The sequence below is a fragment of the Xiphophorus hellerii genome, chromosome 22 (assembly GCF_003331165.1).
Source record: "Xiphophorus hellerii strain 12219 chromosome 22, Xiphophorus_hellerii-4.1, whole genome shotgun sequence".
In the NCBI taxonomy this organism is placed as follows: Eukaryota; Metazoa; Chordata; class Actinopteri; order Cyprinodontiformes; family Poeciliidae; genus Xiphophorus; species Xiphophorus hellerii.
The window spans coordinates 3161113-3183281 of NC_045693.1; the positions used below are offsets into that span (position 1 = coordinate 3161113).

Genomic DNA, 22169 nt, shown 5'->3' on the forward strand with positions numbered 1-22169 from the left:
TTATCCTATCACACTTGTATATAAATATACTTTATATTAATTTTATGTTGCTTATTCGTGGAGTAGCTTGTCAACATATGAGCTTTTCCCTCCTGCGTATCAACAGGTGCACCGATTGCAGTTTTCTGGCCGACCGCGATCTTTAAAAAGCCTGACCTGCCGATTCCGATTCTAACCGATACTGATATTTTTGTCTGAAATGTTGCTAAGTTGGCAGCAGTGGGTAATTGTTTGACCCTTGCCAAATTCACATAAGTATCATTCTCCCAAAATTAAGGAAATCAGGGCCGATTTATCGGTGCATCCCTAATGAAAAGTGTTTTGTCTTATTTCAAGTGAATTAAGGTATTTCCACTAGAAAGCAGACCAAATACTTGGTAATATGTTGTGTTTTTGCAGTGTGGACTGAAGGGGGCGCTCATCAACGATGCTCCCCCCGGGTTATGTGAGACGAGAACTCGTAGCGGTCTTGACTCCGGTGGCCGCAGATGTTGCACTCGAAGGGGTCTCTGTGGTCGTGGCAGCCCATGTGAATGGTGTACATGACGTGGTCCAGGAAGAGTACGCGGCACGGCTCGCAGCGGTACGCTCTCACCTGCTCGCCGTCCGCCGTCACCACCTTGAAGCTGTCGGCGGCCACCTCCCTGATGGAGTCGTACCTCTGCTGCTCCTCCTTGACCAGCGGCAGCACGCCGTTCCTCATGCCCATGTGGTTGGTCAGGTAGATGAGGCCGGTGGCCGCGCCCGTCCGGTCTTCGTTGTTGCTCTCGGTGTCGGTGGAGTCCTGGCCGCTGTGGCTGGGCGAGCCGTCCTTGTCGCTGGGCGCCGACTTGGATAGCAGCAGCAGGTTCTCGGCCGCGCTGTCTTTGGCCGACAGGACGGCGCCCTCGGGGACCGGCTTGTGGAGCGGGTAGATGGAGCCGATGCCGACCTCGGAGGGCGCCGGGGAGGTCTGGACCAGGGGCCGCAGAGACTCCGCTCCCAGGTAGCTTATGGCGCTGTTGATTGCCTGGTCGATGACGTGCGGCTGGATGAGCTCTCCCGACCCGCCGTCGTACGACAGATCCGACAGACGTTTGTCTCCTGGTGGGTCAGAAACAGACGCAGATATGCTTCACTGACGCTCCCAGACATTCACTCACATCTTGAGGCTAACGATCTCTAGCTTAGTCAGAAAGTGACGTACAGTGCCGTGCAAAGCAGTCACAACCTTTCAGCCTTTTCACATTTTAACACCACAAGCCTTCATTTGTTTTAGAGAGATTTTATATGATCAGCCAATCGGTTTTTATTGTCACTAACTGTAAATATTTGGGGGGTTTTTTAATGTAAAATTTTAATAAACTAACATTCATTTGTACTGGAATACTCAATTTCTTTGTAACAACACGGTATGTATGTTGAAATTTCCCACTTACTGCACAGTACTTTAACTCCTTATTCTGTTTTTATATATTTTATACTCTATTTTTGTGAATCTACTTGCTTTGATTTTCCCATTTCCAGGACAATAAATGATATTTCCATCCTAAAATAATTCCTTTTACAAGTTCCAATCTAATAAATCTGTCATTTATTGGGGTCAGCACTGTGCAGAACCACCTGCCAAGTCTTTTTTTTGGATCAACTCAACCATTTTTCACATCTAAAAACTTAACATTTTGCCCCTTTCTTCTTTAACTAGGCCATTCTAAATCATAGACATGCTTTCACTTAAATCAAAACATAATAGTTCTGATTGTTTGTTTACAGTGATGGAAGTTGAATCTTCTTCCCTGTTTCACTTTTGCAGCCTCTAATATCCCATCAAAACATCCCCACAGCATGATGCTGCCACTACCTCATGTCCGGGGGATGTCCGGCATTACTTTTCCAACTCATATAATTTGTTTTGCATCAGTCAAAAACTTAATTTCTGCATCATAATTCCAGATTCTCTACTGGATTTAGGTCCAGACTTTGACTAGGCCATTCAAAAACTGATCTAAATCATTTCATTGTGCTGGAAAATGAACCTCAGCTCCAAACTAATGTGTTTTGCCGCCTCTAAAATGTTTTTTCCAGGCTGTCACACTGTACTTCACTCTATGCATAATAAGACGAGCATTCCCACAGCATGATGTGCCCACTGCCATGTTTTAAAGTAGGGATAGTGGGTTTTGGGTGACTATTCAGCTTTTATAGGGGCGCCAAACACTGATCATTAAAAAAGCTTGACCTGCTGATTCCGGCCGATGCCGATTATTTTGTGTGAAAAGTCTCTAAATCTAGCAACAAAATCATAAAGTTGTCTACAGTGGGTGACTATTGCTAACTGCACATTACCTGGTGGATGAGTTTGTCTGATTTTCAGACCTTTGCTGAGGTAAATAAGATCAGATCTCATGTAAATATTGTCCGATCTTCCAAAATTAATTTACTAGGGCCGATTTATTGGTATGTTCTGGTTTTTTATTCATTAAAAGTTTATTTAGGCTAAAAACATTACAGTATTTTTGATCTTACCCGACCAGAACATCTTCTACACGTTTGCTGTGTCTCCTTTAACCTGGACTTTCTAACCTGTATATCTTTTGTATATCTTTCTTTATACATTAAATGTGATTATAACGTGAAAACAGTGTGACTATTTTTGCTTGGCACTGTATGTTTTCATGTTCTCAGTAAAACCCTGGTCTGATACCTGGATTTCATGTTCCCTCTTGTTAATCTAAAAGTTGTTTTTTTCTTAAAATAATCAAACAAGCTACGTCTTCATGCATGCACCGTGCAGAGCCGAGGTGGCAGAGTGAACATAAAGGACTATTTAGCTAGCAACAGTAAAAGCATTTTAAGTCACACAAAAGAAGCAGATTGCAGCCCTTACCCACAAACTTCTGGGGCATAGTGCTCTTACGCTTAGCTACATTATTAGCTAGTCTGTCTAGCACCAAGGCTCTGTCAGATCCCGTCTGGCTTAAGTCTTCCCTCTGCTCATTCTGGTTGCTTTCTTCCTTTACTACTGGAAAGCAAGACAGAGAAGTAGATTTCAGCGTCAGAATAATTTTGAATCGGTCCTTTTTTTTTTTTTTTCTTATCAGATGATGAGGTGGAGCCTAGTGATACATGCCGGATGGTATTCCTATGTATTTCCTGTGTGTGCGGCTCAGAGCGGACTGTTCTGACATGTCAAGCTCTTGGTATTTGCTCATGCATTCAGAGGATCAATCCTATGCAGATATGCCTCCAGTCATCATCATGTGGATCATAAAGGCCCTCAGACAGATCAGTGTTGTTGGTATGTGATGTTTCAGAGTTGGGCTGACTTTGGGGAGCGTTTCGGCGCCACCAACCTGTGTAGATGCTGTTCTGCAGGCCCATGCACTGCAGGTAGTTGTGGCAGCGCTCCTTGTGCTCCTCCAGGGAGCTGCGCTGCTTGTAGCTCCGGCCACAGTAGGCGCACTTGTGCGGTTTTCCAACTGAAATACATCAAAGAGACATAAAACAGGCTATCAAGGTGCTCACAAAACCACATTTTGTCTGAAAGTATCTGTCTTAAATTAAGATGAAAGAGAATCTAAGTAAAATATTAAATTCCTAAAAAGGCAATTATTTTACTATTTCATTTCTCCTCTAATACAAAAGACTTTTCTCATTTTTGTTCTTTTTTTTCTTAAGTACAAATATATTTGTAGAAAATAGCACAGTGTCCAAATAGGTACAATACATGTATGTAACACATTAACATTATAGTAAAGTATCTATTTAAAATAAAGAATAATGATTACTTATTTAAATTTCACCCAAAAAACAAAACTAATATTCACAAAAAAATTAAGTTTTCTTTTTATCTTCTTTTAAAAAGCCAGTTTTAGGTGCATATGATTTATTTATTTTACGAAAGGAAAAAATATTGAAATAGACTTTAAAAAATAAATGTTTAAATTAGATTTTTTGTACGAAATCAAATATTTAAAAATTAAATAAATTCATTTAAAATAAAATAATTATGAAAAATAGTTTATTAAAACAATTCACATTTTTAATTCAGTTTTTATTTAGTTAATTTATATTGTTTTTAGTGCCAAACTTAAAATGACAGATTTGTTTCAGTTAAAAAGTACAACATACATTTGAGTTGTTTAGAAAAATGAAATACTTTAAAAATGTAAAGTAAATATATGTATTATTTAATTATGTTAACTTTATATAGAAAAAGGAGATATCTAAAGTAATAAATTAATAAATATACATTTTTGAAAAATCAAATAAAATATTTTACATAAAGTCAGACTTTATTTAAATTTTTTTTTATCAACATTTTATTTAACTGATCAGGAGAATTTGTAGTTTGTCTGGAAAACATAATGAAAGAGCTAAAATAAATCTGTATTAAATATATTTCGGTTGAGATAAAATCAGAGATGAACTCTGCCTTAGTTTGCATGTTCTTGGTGGTTTCACTGCAGCTGTTTAATTTAAATTCATCGTTTCTATTCGTCCCAGCCAGCCTGTGGTCGCCAGAAAATGTGCTGCAGAAAACAGATTCATTCCAGATAAGATCTGACATTTTACACTGCGCCTCTTCTGGTTCTCCTAATGCAGTGAAACGCCGAGCGCCTGCACATGCATGGCTGTTAGCCGTGCAGGTTATCCCTCCGCTCTTCCGTTAAACTGTTCAGAGCGAGCTCGATGTTTACACCCAATTTTATTAGCACATACTTCTGCAAAGCATTTCCAAAAAAAGAAAAAAAAGTGACACCATATCTCCATGCTGTCAACTTCCTCTTATAAAGAACTGTGGTCTCACTTTGTCCACAGCAGAAGTTGCTCTGTCCTAAGTTTTCCTAAAATCACCGAGTGTGTGTGTGTGTAGGAGTGTGTGTTGATGCTCACCTGAGTGGGTGCGCAGGTGTCCGGTGAGGGCGTCCCTCCTGCGGCAGGCGTAGCTGCACAGGTGACATTTGAAGGGTTTCTCCCCTGAGTGGAGCTTGATGTGACGCAGCAGGTTGCCCTTCTGGGTGAAGGAGGCGCCGCACTGGCTGCACTGGAACGGCCGCTCGCCTGAGGACAGAGAGCAGACACTCTGAATGCACCCAAACAGAAAGCACAACGTGCACCACTGCTGCTCAGCTTATGTGTTTTTATCTGTCTCAATGTCTTTCATGTGAATAAGCACAAAGACGTGCAGGGTCACTGCGCTACAAGCGCCCCGGGCGCCAGAACACGCTGGATGATGGAGCGTTGCCGGGGCCGACAGCGATCCAGCAGCCGGCGGGAGGGTCTCCATCTCCCCGCGTCCCCCCTCATCCCCCTGGCGCTCTGATCGAACATGAGCCTCTCACACTCAGCCTGCCAGCTCCGTAATGCACCATTGCTTAGGTCAATTTGATCTGAAAATCTCATTTTTCCCCCCCTCTTCTTCGTCTCTGAAATAAGCGCGCCACATCACCATGCAAATTCAGCCTCATTTGAATAAAGCGAAGGAAACACTTTGTGTTGAGAGCCAGTCTTCCTGATCAGCGCCTCTGGAATAAACCAATATCCAGCCTTTCCGCGTGTTGTGGCATTCTCTGAAAACGTTATAATATGGCTTTTTTTTTTTTCTTTCAAAAGCCCGCCATAAAATAAGAGACGCCAGTGAAGCAGCAAAAATATAAAGGGAAATTCATTAAAAATGCATTTCAGGAGCAAAAGACGTAGTGGAGAATATTTTCTTTTTTAAATAGGAGCCGTTTCATTATATCTCTTAGCGTACTTTCTTTTGCATTTGCATCAGTCGACTGTTCCTTTCTTCCATTTTGAGTTTCATTAGTTTCAGAAGCTTGACAGTTAAGTGGCTTTTTCGCAGATGTTCCCCACCACTGGTTTGGCTCCGTTACAATAGCATATCATTTCTGAATTTCTGAAAAACTTTTTAACAGCCAGATAATTGTCGTTTTAAAGTCAATTCCATTTAACTGCAGCAGATATCCTGCTTCTAAACTCAGGGTGCGTGTATTTCTTTTGCTCTGAAACTAATGGATAATTAGTGTTTGTCAGGTGGTTATTAGGAGAAATTTAAGTGAAAAGTGATGAATGTTAAATGTGATGCTGAGAATCTTTCAGGCATGACAGGAGAGAGAGGAGATGCATTGATCAGTGCTGGTTTCTTTTCTAAAGTTTAGAACATAAGAGGAAAATATTTCCTAAAAATAAGATTTTTAAACATTTGAGCTGCACATGAAGACGATTATTGGTGCATCTTTCATCTGTTGATCCAGATTTTTCTGCAAAGTGAGAGAATTACAACTCGAATTTATCTGAATTGCATTATTTAGAAATGCTGTTTGATGCGTTTGCAGATAGAAAATTATAGTTTTCATGCATTTAATAAAAAAGGGGGAAAAATTGATTTTTAGATTTATGATCGGCTGATTGGTGCATCTCTCATCGTGTTTTTGAGATTGAAAGCATGCTTTTATTATTTTCAGTTAAAGGGCACTGTGCTACATTTTGTATTTACTTGAATAAAACAGATGTGGTGCAGAGCTTCTGAGTTTTTCTTGAACAACAGGAAGTGCCACAGCAGCACACAGTCTTCTCCCTTTCATACTGACAGTCAACATGGGTGCAGAGGAAGAGCAAGAAACATTGCAGGCGGCTTACCGGTGTGGCTTCGCTTGTGCACCATCAACACATTGGGGCCAATGCAAACTATCCCACAGATATCGCACTTGAGCTTCCCGTTGGGCAGCCGGATACCGCCAGCCGAGGAGAAGGCCTTGGCTTCGGGACTCGGCTGTGAGCCGTTCAGCTTGGCCCCGGAGGAGTCGACCACGCGCAAGTCTTCCGCGCACTCCTCCTCCTCCACGCCATTCATCATGTCACAGGCCAGCCCACTCTCCTCATCACTGCGAGCCTCAACTTTAATGTTACAGGCTGGAAGAGAGGGCAAGGGGGGGCCACGGTTTAGAATACGAGCAAACTTCTGTTATCATGTCAAACTCTAGAAGATGGGCACTTTGATTTATTCAAGTAAATCTTTACATTATCCTGACAGTCTGAACCTTAAGGCTGGAGTTTGTAACTTTTATAAAAAATTTTTTTTTTTTTTTACCTATTTGTTTAAACTGTCACCATGTCAGCTCCCCTTCCTCCTCCCAGTGCTCCCAGTACTGACTAGAAACAACCAATCAGAGCCAGGAGGCGGGTCTTAGCGCGGTCAAGCAGATGTTGTGAATACTAAGGCTAGTTACCATAGCTACAACTGAGGGCAGGTAAATGGTTTTCCTGATCTAAGAAGTTGCTTCTCTGCTATTAGCTTATTTAGCAGCAAATACATGAGGATGATTGACAGTGCTAAGACCCGCCTCCTGACTCTGGTTAGTTGTTTTTGAAAGAGAGAGGTGCATTTCTTCAGCAATAGTAGCTCATAACAAACAGTCACAACATGGTGACATTTTTAACAAATATGTAAAAAACATATTTTTATAAAAGTTAAATGCTGCAGCTTTAAAACTCAATAAATTCATGATATTTTGTGTACTTGGTGTCTATTTCAGGTCATTGGAAGCCCTTTTTCTGTTTGCTTTAGATACATCTTTTATAATATTATAAATTTCTGTTTCTTTAAGTCTGGTTTTAGGAATTTTAAAAAATATTTTTCATTCATCATTCTGCTCAAGTGTTTTCGGCTTGCGATTAGTTGTATTTCTAAAACATGAACTGTCACATTGAACAAACAACATGTCGTATTTCTGGAGCGCCTCGCTGCTCGGATATGCAGAAACTCGCCAAAGTATTCACACCTCATGAAATTCTCCACATTACAAACTTCAGTGTGTTTATCTGGCAAACCAACACAAAGTGTAACATGCATTTGTTTTTAGACTCAAAACTTTACAGAAACATTGTTTTTTTTGGGTGTGTCTCCACCAGTTTTATAAAATCTCCAAGCTTTGTAACAGATCTAAACTTTGATTAATCAATTCAAAGAAAAAGTTTGATCTAATCTATTCCTTTGGCGGTCAATAACAAGCTGTCTTACAGAGTTCTGTATTTAGCTGTATCCATTTGTCCTTTAATGCTTTTAAAGGAAGCAACAAACTTTAAAGGAAGCCCTGCAGCATGTTGCTGCCACCACCATCTTTTAGAGTGAAACGCATCAGATTCCTTTTTGTCCTGGATGCTGTGCAGCTGGAAGGATTCTTAATCTTACTGTTTTAGTTTCAGTTTTGTTTTGCTGCTTACGTTTGGAACAGTGTATCAATTTTACAACTTTTAGAAGCTGACTAGCATCTAAAAAGCTCCAGTAGCGCCTGAACTTTGACCCCACGCCCCTGTTGAATTTTCAACAGGAGTTGAAAAGGAGGCTTTGTGGACGCAGAGCAGGGACAGAAGGAGGAAGTTCATCCATCATGATGGAAAATGATCATATCCTGACTAAAATGTCTCTCTGATCGACTTTCTATGGCTAAAAAGAGACTTATAGAGGAGTGGCCAAAGCAAATGAGGTGGATTAGCAGAGGTTGCTAACAACTGACGATGTCATCCAGGACATGTTACTGTGAAACATTATCTCTGCTGCCTGGAAATTAAGCTTTTTTCAACAGTCTTCAGCCAGAGGCCTCTTCAAATTCAATGCAGGACTGACTGCTACTGGAGATCCTTCCTGTCCACAGCATCATCTATGATTCTTTGAAGATACTTGGATGAAGTAACTAAAGTATTTAAGTATTTTAAAATATTGTACAACTTTGTGTTGGTCTATCACATAAGATCCAAATAACATACTTTGTTTATAATCTTGACGCTAAAAAATGTGGAAATCTTTAGGAGGTGTGAAAACTTTAACCAAACCGTCCATTGTTTCAGCACCATATGGTGATCCCTCTATCTTTGGTTATTCATCATTTCAGTTTCTCCAGCTGGAAACGAGTCGGTATGTGACAACCCTGCGCTACAAAAAAACCACAGCGGCTTCGTGATAATGTCAGACTGCGGCGTTTCCATGCGCTGCTCCGCCTGCATCAAATCTTCAAGAATTTCCCTCCTATGTCAGGCATTCTGTGAAGCGACAGCAGCCTACACGCCAACAGGCTGTTGGTCTTTGCTGAAGCACGGCCCGCGGGTCGGTCAGGACACACAGTTTGGAAAGCATGCCTTCAGGATGTCAGAGATGAGGTGCTGCAACATGCCGATCATCACACCATCACACTTTGGTAAAGCAAATGACAGCAAGATAAACAGGAAACAGAGACACAGGAAGCAGTGTCAAACTTTAGGGACTGAGGCAGAAACTATCAGCGCAACAGAGAGCTCAGAATCTCACCTACACTGCAGGCACAAACCTCAATTTAACTGGCAAAAGTCTCAAATTCTGCATGGTTCATCAATGCAAACCACTTCTGAGGACAAAGTACAAATAAAAAAGCAATTTTTTTTATGTCTATTTGATTTGTGGGTTTCCACTGACCAGAAAAAAAGAGAAGCGTCCTGCGCAATAAACTGCTTGCTCCCGCTTTTCCCACCTGAGAGCGTTTAGAAATGTGTAAGAGAACCGACTGATCGTGCAAGTCCCACAGCCACCAGCCTGCGGTTTGCACATCTCGGCAGCAGCCTGATTTCCCCATGCCTCCGTCTCTGTTTGTACAACTGAAGAGGAACAAGTGGAAATCATGAAATATAGGAATCTATGGGAAAAGGGGAAGCTTCAGAAAGAGGGCCTGTCTAACTGAAATACCAAGAATTATGGAGAAGTGACAGAAAGGGAAGCACGGGAAAGGAATTGTTAAACAACATGCAACTGAAACTGTTTTTTTTTTTTATCGCAACAAGTCAGAGGGAACATAAAGGTCCGCTAACAGAAGGCAGGAGGTGAAGTGAAATATAAGGATCACCAGGTCACGTAATGCATTTATCTTTATTTATCTGCTTTGCACATCAAACTTCTTTCTGACTACTTTTTTATTTTTGCAAACCACGTTTCCTGTATTTGTTACGAGTGAAAAGGACATGAATCTGTTAAACTAAATGCATCCATGATTCTGCAGATATGAAATCAGGACAAATATAGTTTCTGTGAATAAGCTTTTATCTCCTTTACACATGTCTTCTTAATTCAGCCACATTTTAAAGCATGCTTAAATTCATGCCAAAAAGTCCAACCTTCATTTTTGTTTTGGTTTTTAGACATTCAGAGATGGCTGCTGGTGTTCTTTGGATCAGTGTCCAACCTCAAAATCCAACTGCTGTTGAGATTAAGGTCATAAACTGCAGGGTTTGTTGTTTGAAAGCAGAAGTTAGGATTTAATCAACAATGACAAGTGATCCAAATCCTGAATCATCCTTATTATGGATGTACAAGGCAAACTTGGCACTTTGTTTCCAATGTCCAACTTTTTAGTTCTTACTCCAACTGGACAAGTTTAGATAAGTATCTATTTTTATGGTAGTCCTTCCTAAATTTATGCAGTTAAATGGAATGTTTGTTTTTCTTTCCCATTTTGAAGAGTGCACCAGGATGGGCCTCCATGTGACTGAAATAGGAATCCAACATTGGTAAATAACATTTTCTGCTCTGTATCTACTTTACTTCTTTTTTTAAACATATTTCTTAATTCTGCATTTGTCTCCCACTGTTTAGTGTGAAACAAGGGTCCTGCAATAATAAAAAAATGCTTTTTTGTAAAGTTTTTCTAAAACACATCTTTACTGGGACAACACGTGTTGATGGGGTTTCATTTATATTCTATATTTAATCAATTTTATATAAACACTTGAAATTTATTTGAATTAATGCTTTTCACCAACTGTTAGCATGCTAATGTAGCCATTTTTGTTGTTAGGTTATTGTTAGCTAAGAAATTAGCCATATTTTGTCCTCTTGTAGTTTGCTATGTCCTTTTTACTTATTTATAACATCAATTAGTTTTTCTGGTGTAAACATTCTGATACACCAGACTGATACAGGTATTTGGCTAAGTGTTTTAGTTGCTAGCTTCCACAGCTAACTAGCGTTAGCTTAGCCTGATGGTATCTGCTTAGACTGTAGCTATTATTTTATGTATTATAAACACTTCCAACATGTTATTTAACACAAAACTAATGTTATTTATATAATATATTTTGACTATTGTTCCCTTATTACAACACATAACTAAGGAGGTGGGAGAGGAGGTCGCTAATCGTTAGTGAGTTTCTGTTATGCACTATGAATTTGTGACATCTTATGCTCTGTCTGTAAATGTGAAAGAGAATCAGCCGGTACAACTTGCTCAGACAAACATCTCTTTTGTAGACTGCGCTGCACGTGTTGCAAAACATGAAGCTCTCAGAAAAACCACCAAGTTTTTTTTTCTTTTCTCTCAGGCAGGCCAAAGCAGTTCAGTGATGATGTAAGTCTTCCTGCTGATTTTAAAGTGATCAAGTTTGTTACACTGGAACGCATGAACTTCAAAGCACATTTTACTGAAAATAAGTATAACTCAAACTTTAAATGTGAGTGTTTTACAAAACATAAATAAAGGGACGATTCGCGGTTCAGTATTATCAGATTTTTCTGTGGAAGTTTTTCTGACTCCAGATAATTTGGGGGAAAATTCACCAATGGAATTAAAATATTCAAAAAAGTTTAAATATTTAGGCTCAATGCTATTAGACATGCTATTGACTGGGTTTTGGAAAAGCAGCCAATCAAAGAGTGGCATTAATTTTTCTTGGTTCTGATTGGCTGACGTGCCGGGAGCAGAAATAAGGAAGATTGTAGATGTTAGCTTCTGCGGTTGCGACAAGACAGTTTCCACTGTGTGTATATTAATGCATATTAAGATATATTTGGTTTTTGAACCATTAAAATAGGAAGTTATTAGTGTTGTAGTCGCTTCCTTAAGTATTTTAGCTGCATGTGAGTGTCTGTGTTTCCTAACCTATATGAATACCAGGGTCCAATTTAAAGTAACAATATCTGTATATTAAAAAGGATATTATGAGGGGGACATTGCTCATTGCTGGTTTGTCCTGCAATGTTGAAGCAGTCAAGACATCCATGGTAACGCTTTTTGTTTTGGTTTGTGGTGTAAAATCTACATATAATGACAAACCGTGAACAATCTTATGGGATGGGAGCACAATTTAGATCCAGTTGGATATAATATAAATGGTTATTAAATGGACCTACACTGAGGTTACCTGAATAGAAAAAGCAGCTAAAATGTTGAAGCCATGATCAGGCTGGACTGTAGAGAAGGGAACCTTTAGCACTGGGCAGCCGCCCAGGTCTCATGGATATGAGGAAGTTGTGACTAAATATGGAATAGGAAGAAAGCTTTAACTTTATGTTTGTCATGATCACACATCCTGATTTTTCATTTTGGGAAGCAGGTGTCAGATCACAGTGTAGACAAACACAAAAGGTAACAATAAAAAGTCACAACCTGATATATGGGCGATCTGATCCTCAAATTACTAATAGAGCAGATGATAAACTATGATATGAGGAGAGACTCGCTGCAGGGAGAGATGTTAGCGGCGTAGCGTGGACGCAGGGCGCCTGCTGGAAGTTGCTGTTTCTGTGCTTCTCTCAGGGCCTGAAAATAACTTGGTGTGCAAGGTAGAGGAACCACAAGTGTCAAACCACGGCAGCGACACATTGAGCACAACTTGCAGGAACGCTAAATACAGCCTACTTTTCCCCTCACACACGACAAAAAAAAAACTTGCAGCCATGTTTTCGGGAACTAGTCTCCCTCTCACTCTCATGCCTCTGAAATAGCAAAAGGCTCCATCTGAATCACAGAAAGTGAAAGAGAACCAAAAAAATAAAAAATTCAGCGGGAAGGTTCAGCTTGCAGGCGTGTAACTTCAACTCAACGTTGCTCCTGATTTTCAGCGAATAAGAAAAGGGCCTCACTATGACCTTTAAACCTCCTTTCTGTTTGTGTGCGTTTGTAGACTGTGTGACTATTCTGTCCGACAAACTCCCATCCCGAGCTGTGAATAGTTATTTGCAACAGGAAACAACCTGGGTTTTGAGGTTTCGAGCTTTCGATACTTTGAGGTTCCGTGTCCCACATTTAGTCTCCCCCGGCCCACTATTTGCCTGTTGTGTTTTTTTTTTTTTCACTAAAGAGAACTGAGCAGCACATGATCCTGGGCGATAATTTTAACTAATTCTGGCTTTTATCACAGAGGCAGCCATGCACAGATGTACCAGATACTTGCACTTCCCTTCTTTCTCTCTGTCCCTGTGCAGAGATACGCACACACACACGCTAATGTACATGGATTAAAAATATATATGCATTATGCATCTACGTATACCACAAACTGTGCCGTTTTTCTTCCACATTTGGAGCTAAACATTTTTTAAAAAATGTGCTCTTTGACATTTTTCAGCAGAAATTGCAGATCTTGTAAAGAACGAAGTGTAAGGAAATTTCCTGCCTGAGTCAAGTTCCCTTCCTGACATCTCACCGGTAAAGTCAAAGAGAAAGCCTTTGTTAGTAAGCATGCATTTATATATAAATGTGTGTGTGTGTGTGCGGGCGTGCGCGCAGGTGTGTGACCTCTGTGGTGCAGTGATGTGCTGATCTCTTTCTGCTTTGGCCCTGCTCCTAAACTCTTTATCTCCAGGAGTGTTGAAACTGTCTGATGGCAAGTTCTTCTTAGGAAACTCTTACACATCCTATTTCAGTTTCCTCTCGCATCTTATTTTTGACTGCGCGCTGCTAATCTTTGCCGTTATCTGGATATGTGGAACGCTGCAGATAGCACATGACGAGCCTTTTTTTTTTGTCACGATGAACACAGCCATTTTTTTTTCTCCATCCTAAGCAGAAAAATTTCCACTTAAACACCTACAGAGTTTAAATCTTCACCTTCTATCCAGGTTTTTTTCCTTAGACACCCATGAATGATGAATATTTCTTGCTCTTTCACAAACCACCCATGTTAGGAGACTTGAGCTTGCTTCATCCTCATTTTCACCATCAAATTCCCCTGCTTGATGTTCACAAACTCAAATCAAGGCCACATTAAGTATTCCTTAAGATTGGGGTTCTTAATGACATGCCATGGATCAAAGGCGTCTCTATTTCCTCCACCTTTCCTGCCAATGACCTAAATGTGTCTCTTTGCATCTTTAAATGAATTTTTCCAGGGGGTTTAGGGTGTACTCCCGATGGAGCTACATGGGATGAACTTAGTTAAACATTTTTATATGTGTTTTGCTTTTGATCCTGACATTTTCACATATCTGTCTGGGGTTCATTTGGATGCACTGGGAATGCTGCTGCAGTGTTTTTATTTTTTTTGTTTTAGATTTTGTGGCTCCTGTTTGTTTGCTGCTTCACTGGATAAACTCATCACACACATATAGCGGCTCTCAAAAGTCTACACACCCCTGCTGAAATGCCAGTTTTTTTTTGCAGTAGAAAATAAGGCTGTGATAGTTAATATGAAAATGTTTTCCACCTTAGATATGACAAAATCTGTTTCATGTACCTGAAAAATTACATCTTGTAGCAGAAAAAATTTAAATTTGCTCTAAACTTTTTGCATAAGTGTGCACTGATACATTATTAAATCATCTTTACATACAACCTTCAACAGCCATCACAGTGAGTCTAATATGTTTGTTCATTTATACCCATTAGTTAAAGCCATAAGGGATCAAAATTATCTCATTAATCAAAGGTATCAGTCAGGAGAGGGGTGTGAAATAATTCTGAACAAGTTCCAACAAGTACTGGTTGTTAGAACAGTCTCCTGCATCATCCATGTTTCTGGACAAAGATGTAAGTTTCGAATCTTCCATAAACAATGCTGGAAATGAGCACAGTAAAAGATGGAAGTGGCAGCATCATGCTGCGGGGTCGTTTTTTCTGCCAGTCTTGACTCAAAGCATTCTGGTTTCTGTTAAAGATCTGAAGATAAAGATGGATTTTATTTGTCAGTATCACTGTGAGTGCAAACACACATTCAGGTCAACAAAGTCTGACTTCAGAAGAGGAAGATTGAAGTTGTGGAACGGCTTAGTCAAAGTCCAGAGGTTAATTTGGACTGAAAATATGTGGGGCCACCTAAAGAGATGTCTTATTAATCTGATGGACCTCAAATAGTTGAACTGAACCAAAAGGTGCTTCAACAAAGTATTAGTTTGTAAATCAGGGGTGTCCAAAGTGTGGCCTGGGGACCATTTGTGGCCCTTGAAAGGATCTCAGTTGGCCCCTGATCACAAGTCAAGAATAGTAAAAAATGTGGCCAACAAAATGGAAAACTTTCAAAATTGATGACCCAACAGATTTGGAAATTGCCTGTTTTTCTTCAAATAAGACAACAGTCTAAGTACATTTTATACCTTTGATCTTTAATGATATACAGATTTTGTGAATTGTTATTGTCAAACAGGTAAATATGAAAAAAGACAATTTTTCAAATTTTTCTATTTTGTGGCCCAACAATAGTTAAATTTTTCAGTTTTTGTCTCTGCCTCAGAAAGTTTGGAGAAAATTAACAGATTTTTGAGTTTTTCAGCTGAATTGCCATGTTGAAGGTTAAACATGGAGTTCTAATTGACTTCCAATTAACTCAGGGGTGTGTACACTTTTTAGACTCCCTGCAGGTCAGGTGATCCTTTATATTTTTTACTCCAGATCTGGTTGGGCTGTGGGAGCAGTCGTACCTTTGTCCCCCCGGTTGTTCTGCTGATGGGTGGAACCGGCTGACAGGTCTTCGGGGACGGCCATGGGCTCCTCTGCCTCCTCAGACGCTTCGTTGGCAGGGGGGCTCTCCCTGCCTGGGACGGGGGGGGGAGACACACACCAGCAAACACCCATCACTCACCACGCAACCCCTCGACACGTCTCTCAGGAGGAGATAAATTACCTCCCGCTGATGCAAAGTGGCTGTTTGTGGGCCTATTGTCCCGACTGTGAGCTACATTTCAATCATGAGGTGGGCGAGCTTTTACCTGGCATCTGCGCCATTTCCTGGGCCTCTTCGGTCTCCATGCGGTGCAAGTATTCTGCAGAGGAGATGTAGATGCTTATAAGTTTAATCAAGTTCAATGTTAGAAGCAGCTTGAGTGGAGTTAAGGGTGTGACTCCATCAGCACAGCGGGATAACTCTTGTCACAGCCAGCGTCCCCCGCGTTACATTACAAAGAATTACAGACATTTTCATTATAAGCCCTGACAGAGAGGCTGAGCTGCAGCGCGGCCCCGGCTCCGGCTCGCAGGGGCCCGCCGGTGGGAATGGGCTTTCACACCACATTTGTTATTTATTGTTAATTTCCTGCCACGTAATCATCCAAAAATGCAAACTGACTGCCGCAAAATTAAGCAGAAAATTAACTGGCCTCGGGGTCACGGGGGATGCGGGCGACCGGCGTGCCCGGCTGATCGACGCTCGTGTTCTCTCTAATTTACTGAGCATGCATCGCTGAGTCCGCGGCCCGAGCGCAGACACCATCAGAATCACGGAGAGGGAGAAAAAAAAGGCGGCTGAGAGATAGATGGCTGCGAGGAGGCCAGGAGTCAAAGGAGAACGGGCCGAGAGAAGAAACTTCTGCACATTTTATCAGGATTTTCTGTGAGAAACCAACATCAAGAAGATCAGAATTGTGAGTTGGAGGGAAAATAATGTATGATTTGTCAACCCCACTTTACTCTGATACTCCTAGATAAAATCCTGGAGGATTGTGTTGACTCTGGAGGAGCTGCAGACACAACGAGTATCCATGCACTCTACTAACCTGGACTCTGGGAGAGAAAAAGGAAGTTTGACACGTAGGAAGCACAACAAACATGAAACATGGTGGTGGCAATATCATGCTGTGGACTGGAAAGTCAGAGTTGATAAGACACCCATGGAAGAATTTTCTCTTGTCAAATGAGAGAAACTTTGAACTGTATTGAGGAATATAATAACTGAAAATTCATGTCTCCTAGTTTGAGGAACTGGTGCTGCATTTTTTTAGTGAGTTGATATGAATATGGACGGAGCTAATCAGAGAAGAATCCTGGAAAAAACCTGTTAGTCTGGAAAAAATAAAGACCGGAGGCAAAGTTTTAGCTTCTAGGGCAATAATGACCCTAAAAACACTGGAAGAGCTGAAATGGATTGCATCAAAGCATATTCATGTTTTAGAATAGCCCAGATGTAATATAATTGTAAAAATGCTGTTAAGAGTTGCTCTCCATCCAGTCTGACTCAGATTAAGCTACCAAGGTATGTTGAACACCTAAACGCCTCAGTTTTTTATTTAAAAAAATATTTTCACTTCAGAATTATGCACTTCTTTACATTTCACCTCAAATCCCCTTACAACACTCTGAAGTTAGAGGTTGTAATGTGACAAAATGTGAAAAAAAAGTTCAGAGGGTGTGAATACTTTTGCAAGGCACAGAAAGGGACAGAAGTTCTCTTTATTTATTAATTTTTTCGCGCGAGCCGAGGCAATCCAGAAGCGATCCTCTGGCCAGGGCTGAGTATCTGAGGAGTCACCAACGCCCGTGGCCCCATTAATAATGGATGGCCCTCAAGCCTGCAGCAGATGGGCCCCGACAGCCTCGGCCCCAGCGCCGCCACTTCAAGAAGCCCGCGCTGGGGCAGCTGCCCGGTCCAAGCAGCCACACAGGGAGAAGTGAAGCTCCCGAAAATAGCGAAACAAGCCCAAGGGAGAAGGGGAACCCAGGCCTTCCTGTTTTACTGACAGATGGCTCCACACATTTGGAACGAACAGTGGGAAGCGAACCGGGTCCGCTCTGTCGCAACGCTCAACGTCAGGTCGGGAGCTCGACGCCTACAGATGCCAACCAGGATGCAAGTGCGAGAGCAAGAGGAAGAGGAGGAGGAGAGTGGGGGCAAAGGTCAACGGTGCAAATGATTTGTGTGTTACCTCAGCATCTGGAGTTTGCAGACAGGACTCCTTTCTCGTGTACCTTTATAGTTTTCGTCAGGGTACATGAATGCTTGGTGGGGTGGGTTCATGGGGTTATCTTGACTAAAATAAAGGCCTTAAGACGGAGTTCCTACATTCTCAGCCACAACGCGCCTGCCTCGGCGTTTGGAAAGTAAGTTACTGGGTAGAACAATCAGGAAGTAACTCTTCAGCTGAACCAGTGACTCTATTTTCAAGCTGTTTTCACTCTTTACATGTGACAGACAGTTTTGAGTTGTTCTAATTTTATTAGTGTCTCATTTGTACTTCAGCTTTTCTTATTTTAAAAAATGGCAGCGTTGCATGTTCAGATTCCACTTTCCCCTCCTTTAAAAACCCAAAATGTTTTAATTCAAGCTCAGTGTTGCCAGACTGAAACAAAGCGAACTCAGGCGTGTTGGTGGATGAGTCTTGAAGAAAAGTGGGGGCAAGTGGAAGATTTGTGCTGGTGGGGTGGAAGTCATCGAGAAGACTTCTGACACAAAGCGCAACAGGACTGGAACAGTTTTTGGTCGTAGTTTTGTCAAGTGGGGAGATGCAGGAAGAGGCTTGTGGGTTGACAGAATTCTCGGTCTTCCTCCTGCGTGTGTGTGTGCGTGGGTGTGTATGTGTGTGTTGGATAGTGGTGAAGCACTAGGGGTAGAGTTAGAGGGGGCGGGGGGGTAGGTTTGAGGCTTCTGCTCATTGCGAAGTGCAAAAGCTACACCAGGGAGCAGGGTGGAGATGAGAAAACAACGAAACCGTTAACAGATACTGAGGACCACGCCAGCGCAGTGTGGATACTCAGGAGAAAGCTTCAAAAACTGCCTCCTCTCAACTTAAAACCTACAGAGTTTTACACTTAAAATTATCTGAAAAGCTTAATAATAAAACAAGAAGGAGAACAAATTTACTTTTCCTGTTTTGCAATCAGGAAACAGAATAAAATCAAAATTGCTGCAGCACAAAAACACTTTATTACCTTCAAATAAATTTGAAATTTCTCCCCAAACTGATTAAATGTTCCTCACCTTTATTTTGCGTTTTTTTGCACTTTCTAGGCAAGCTGAATTATTAATTTTTCTCTCCCGTGGGTGCCTTTTATTACCACCAGTTATTAAGCTATAACAGTCACCTTTGTTCTCCATATATACACACATGGAGATTCTCATCAGTAATTCATGAAATGTATGGGTGGAAGTGGGTAGAGGGTGTTAGCAGATGTGTTCTGGGAGCCCATGGAGGGGTGGAGGGGCGAGCAAAGGTGCTCTGAGGAGAAGTTTCCTTCATTTGCATCTGACACACTTCACTACTCTGCTATTCAGACAGTACAATCATTTTAATAACTGTCTGTCTTCCTGCACCCAACACACACACACAAACACACCCCCCACACTAACACACACACACATGCACACTCTTCTGGTTCTTCTTGACAAGAAAGATGATGTATCTGCAGAGAGGTTTTGCAGCACTTCACTTTCCATGTGAGCTTTGAAAAAGCCCCATTTGAGCAGGTACTGCCTTTCACTTCACACCTATTTTATTCTCTCTTTTTTAAAAAAAATTGCACCATTATATCAATTATAATTATAGTAAGATTTAATTAAATGTATTATAGAATTTTAGCAGATTTTTTAAAATTTAAAATAAAATTTTCAACTATATATGCTACATATTTTTGTAATCAATTATGACTTTTTCCCTGCATCAAACCTGAAGGGAACGGATAATAATTTCAGGCTGAATTTATTAAAAGTCGGAAAGCATAGTGTTTCCTTTCTTTTTCTAAGTGTTTGGAAGATAAAAACAACTTTATTTCCTTTTCTGCTGGGCGTTGATGAACAACTTTTCACCTCAGAGGCAGAAGTGTAAAAAGTTCCGCCTGTACGTTTTCCTCCAACGGAGACGCGAAACAAACTGAAAATGTGGTTCAACTGAGAACAGAGACACATACAAAGTTTTGAGGTTTGGGGAAAATGATTTGATTCATTGATTATTTAATAGTGCGCAGCGCGTTTTCGACCCTGCGCGGCTCGGTGCGGACTGATTTCCTGTTTAAAGAGAGCAGAGTTAACTTTTATTTTAAGCCCCTAATTTCGTTATAATGTCTTTTTTTTTATTTTGATAAAAAATCCAAAAGTTGGTTTGGTTATTCTGTGAAACTTCAGAGTTGTTCTGTTGGACTATCTGAAGTTTACGCATCTGTTGCAACAGGTGCCGCTTCATGAGAAGTTAAACGTGTTAAAATGATAAGGAAACGCGCAAGCAGCCCAAACAAACCACAAACACGACATTAGTATTTTTGTGTAAATTTAATTAATTTATATGTTTCATTATTTAATTTATCCTCATTCCCAAAAGAAAAAAGGCCCATGGGAAAAAAAGGGGAACATTTCCACTACTTCCTATAAATTAGTGGCGAACAACGCGGAAAATAGAAGTAAAAGCAAAATCGTCACATTGAGTTTTAAAATGTGATTCTGTTTAGTAACTAGTTTTATAACAAGATGAACTTTTATAAAAACGAGCGGCAGCAGCCGGGAGCTGATGCTGAGGCGCACCTGCACCCAAACTGACAGGAGAAACTTCTTTTTCCAGACGCAAACGTTTCCATCGTTCCTTTTAGAGCGAACCGAGCCGTTTCTGCTGGCTCCACCAACACAGCCTGAGAGTTCAGCGGGAAGCCCGACAAAAAAAACACAAAAAAGCGCGGTGGAGGTCACTTTACCTGCTATTCCTTGAGTTTGCAGAATGAAGTTCTTCCAACTCTCCCCGGCTCCATGTGCAGAAGGTCGCAGCGCCGCGGCGGCCCCATGGAGCTGCGCCCTGAGTCCCTCCCCTCTCCACTGCACTTCCTCGTTCCAGCCCAACATGTCTATGCCTCTGAGCTCGGCTGAGGCATTTTGCTCTGCTTTTATCCACACTCTGCGGCGGGGAGTCGAGCCCACCGAACCCTTGGCACTTGCTTTGTGCCGTGCCAATAAAAGCTGACACCCAGCAGACCATCACTGGCAGCCATGCATGAGATGGGATGCTGCGAGCGAGGAGAGTGGACCATTCATTGTTTATTTATTTCATTCACACGCAGGGAGTTGATGGGGGCCAGTCCGCGCCTGCATATTGGACAGCTCCCCTTCTGTCACCTGTTCTGGCTCTGAACTAGTCCATGAAATTAACTCAAGTGTTTTTCTTTACCTTGTAATGAGCTTTTCTTTTCTCTCTATTCAATATTTCATCCATTACTGTCCCTCCATGACCTTTTTAGAGTTCAGGCCCCGTTTTACATTCTAGGAGCTTCCCAGTAAATCAGAATATAGTTGATCTGGATCAGATTTCAGTATTTTAGCTGTTCTATCTGATAATAGTTGGTAAGCTGATGAAAATCTCAAATTGAGGTTCCATGAAAAGTTTTCACAGCCGTGAGGAACAGGCCGGGATCCAGCTTTTGGTACCTTTGGTATCGTGGGTCGGTACCAGATCCTGCTGGAAAATGAAATCTGCATCTCTGTAATGTATTTCAGCTGAAGGAAGCAGGAAGTGGGCTAAAATGTTCTGGTAGATGGCCGTGTTGGACCACAACCGGGACCACATGTTGGACATGGCACTCCAGATCCGGAATCAGATCTGGAATCTGGATTCTGTGCCTCTGACCGGAAAACGAATTTTACTTCATAATCCTCTCAAGCCTGCAGTCGTTAACCTTTTCTACCACACTTTATCCTTCCACTAAACTTTTCCTTGACATACAGACCCATTCAATCAACTAGAATATTATTAAAAAGTTTATTAATTTAAGCACATTATATAGGTTAATTAGACAAAGACAGATGTCTTAACCAGTGGCGATTCTAGCCCTGTTTTAGGGGTGATTTAGCTTTAGCACCTCTAAAACTGTACCTAAAACTGTACCTCAGCACCCCTGAATAGGATTACTACCCCTCCGTAAAATACTGTTAAATATCACGTCTCGTATTGAACCGATACATAATTGTCCGATAGACACGCCCGTCACACACATATCAACACTAAATGTAACAATAATGACCAAAATAAAACACAGGAAATATTAAGGTCAGCTAAATTGTCGTGACGGAGCTAAACAGGACCCCAGAACGCTACAGACCGACGCTGCCGTCACGGTCGCCTAGAGACTCTACGCAGCCCGGTGAGCTGCTATCAACCTGCGTCTTTTTAAATTACCACTCGATACTCCACCGTCCTTAAAAGCAAAAACTGGCAAAAATACAGATGTGAGGAGGAAGACGCTCATTCCAGGCTGAACAAT

General features: G+C 41.2%; 1 protein-coding gene and 1 long non-coding RNA gene across 6 annotated transcripts in view; one reads left to right on the top strand and one right to left on the bottom strand.

The window, feature by feature from the left end:
* On the bottom strand, nt 1-20881 carry ikzf1 (IKAROS family zinc finger 1 (Ikaros)). Of its 5 annotated transcripts, none has more exons than XM_032553875.1 (8): nt 20613-20881; nt 15932-15985; nt 15644-15757; nt 6628-6900; nt 4876-5043; nt 3333-3458; nt 2867-3001; nt 1-1083 (listed from the first exon to the last, which is right to left on the bottom strand). In XM_032553875.1, exons 1-8 carry the CDS (start codon nt 20755-20757, stop codon nt 422-424), a joined length of 1677 nt encoding a protein of 558 aa, XP_032409766.1. In that variant the 5' UTR covers nt 20758-20881; the 3' UTR covers nt 1-421. The 5 variants fall into 5 exon arrangements, with proteins under 5 accessions (XP_032409766.1, XP_032409764.1, XP_032409765.1 ...); XM_032553873.1 differs by having other exon boundaries at nt 2867-2998; nt 20613-20759; XM_032553874.1 differs by lacking the exon at nt 2867-3001 and having other exon boundaries at nt 20613-20758.
* The window catches only part of LOC116713660 (uncharacterized), a 12650-nt gene continuing 6472 nt past the window's right edge, over nt 15992-22169 (top strand). The window contains exon 1 of the long non-coding RNA XR_004337903.1: nt 15992-19398. This is a non-coding gene — a long non-coding RNA (uncharacterized LOC116713660). The remainder of the gene's footprint in view (nt 19399-22169) is intronic.

What these genes read in the sequence shown, in the direction of transcription:
- ikzf1 (XM_032553875.1), bottom strand. Translation starts at nt 20,757, where the DNA reads ATGTTGGGCTGGAACGAGGAAGTGCAGTGGAGAGGGGAGGGACTCAGG. An exon ending in GCAAACTCAAGGAATAGCAG is followed by an intron (nt 15,986 to 20,612) that starts GTAAAGTGACCT and finishes TCTCCTCTGCAG; the next exon opens with AATACTTGCACCGCATGGAG. An exon ending in GGAAATGGCGCAGATGCCAG is followed by an intron (nt 15,758 to 15,931) that starts GTAAAAGCTCGC and finishes CCCCCGTCCCAG; the next exon opens with GCAGGGAGAGCCCCCCTGCC.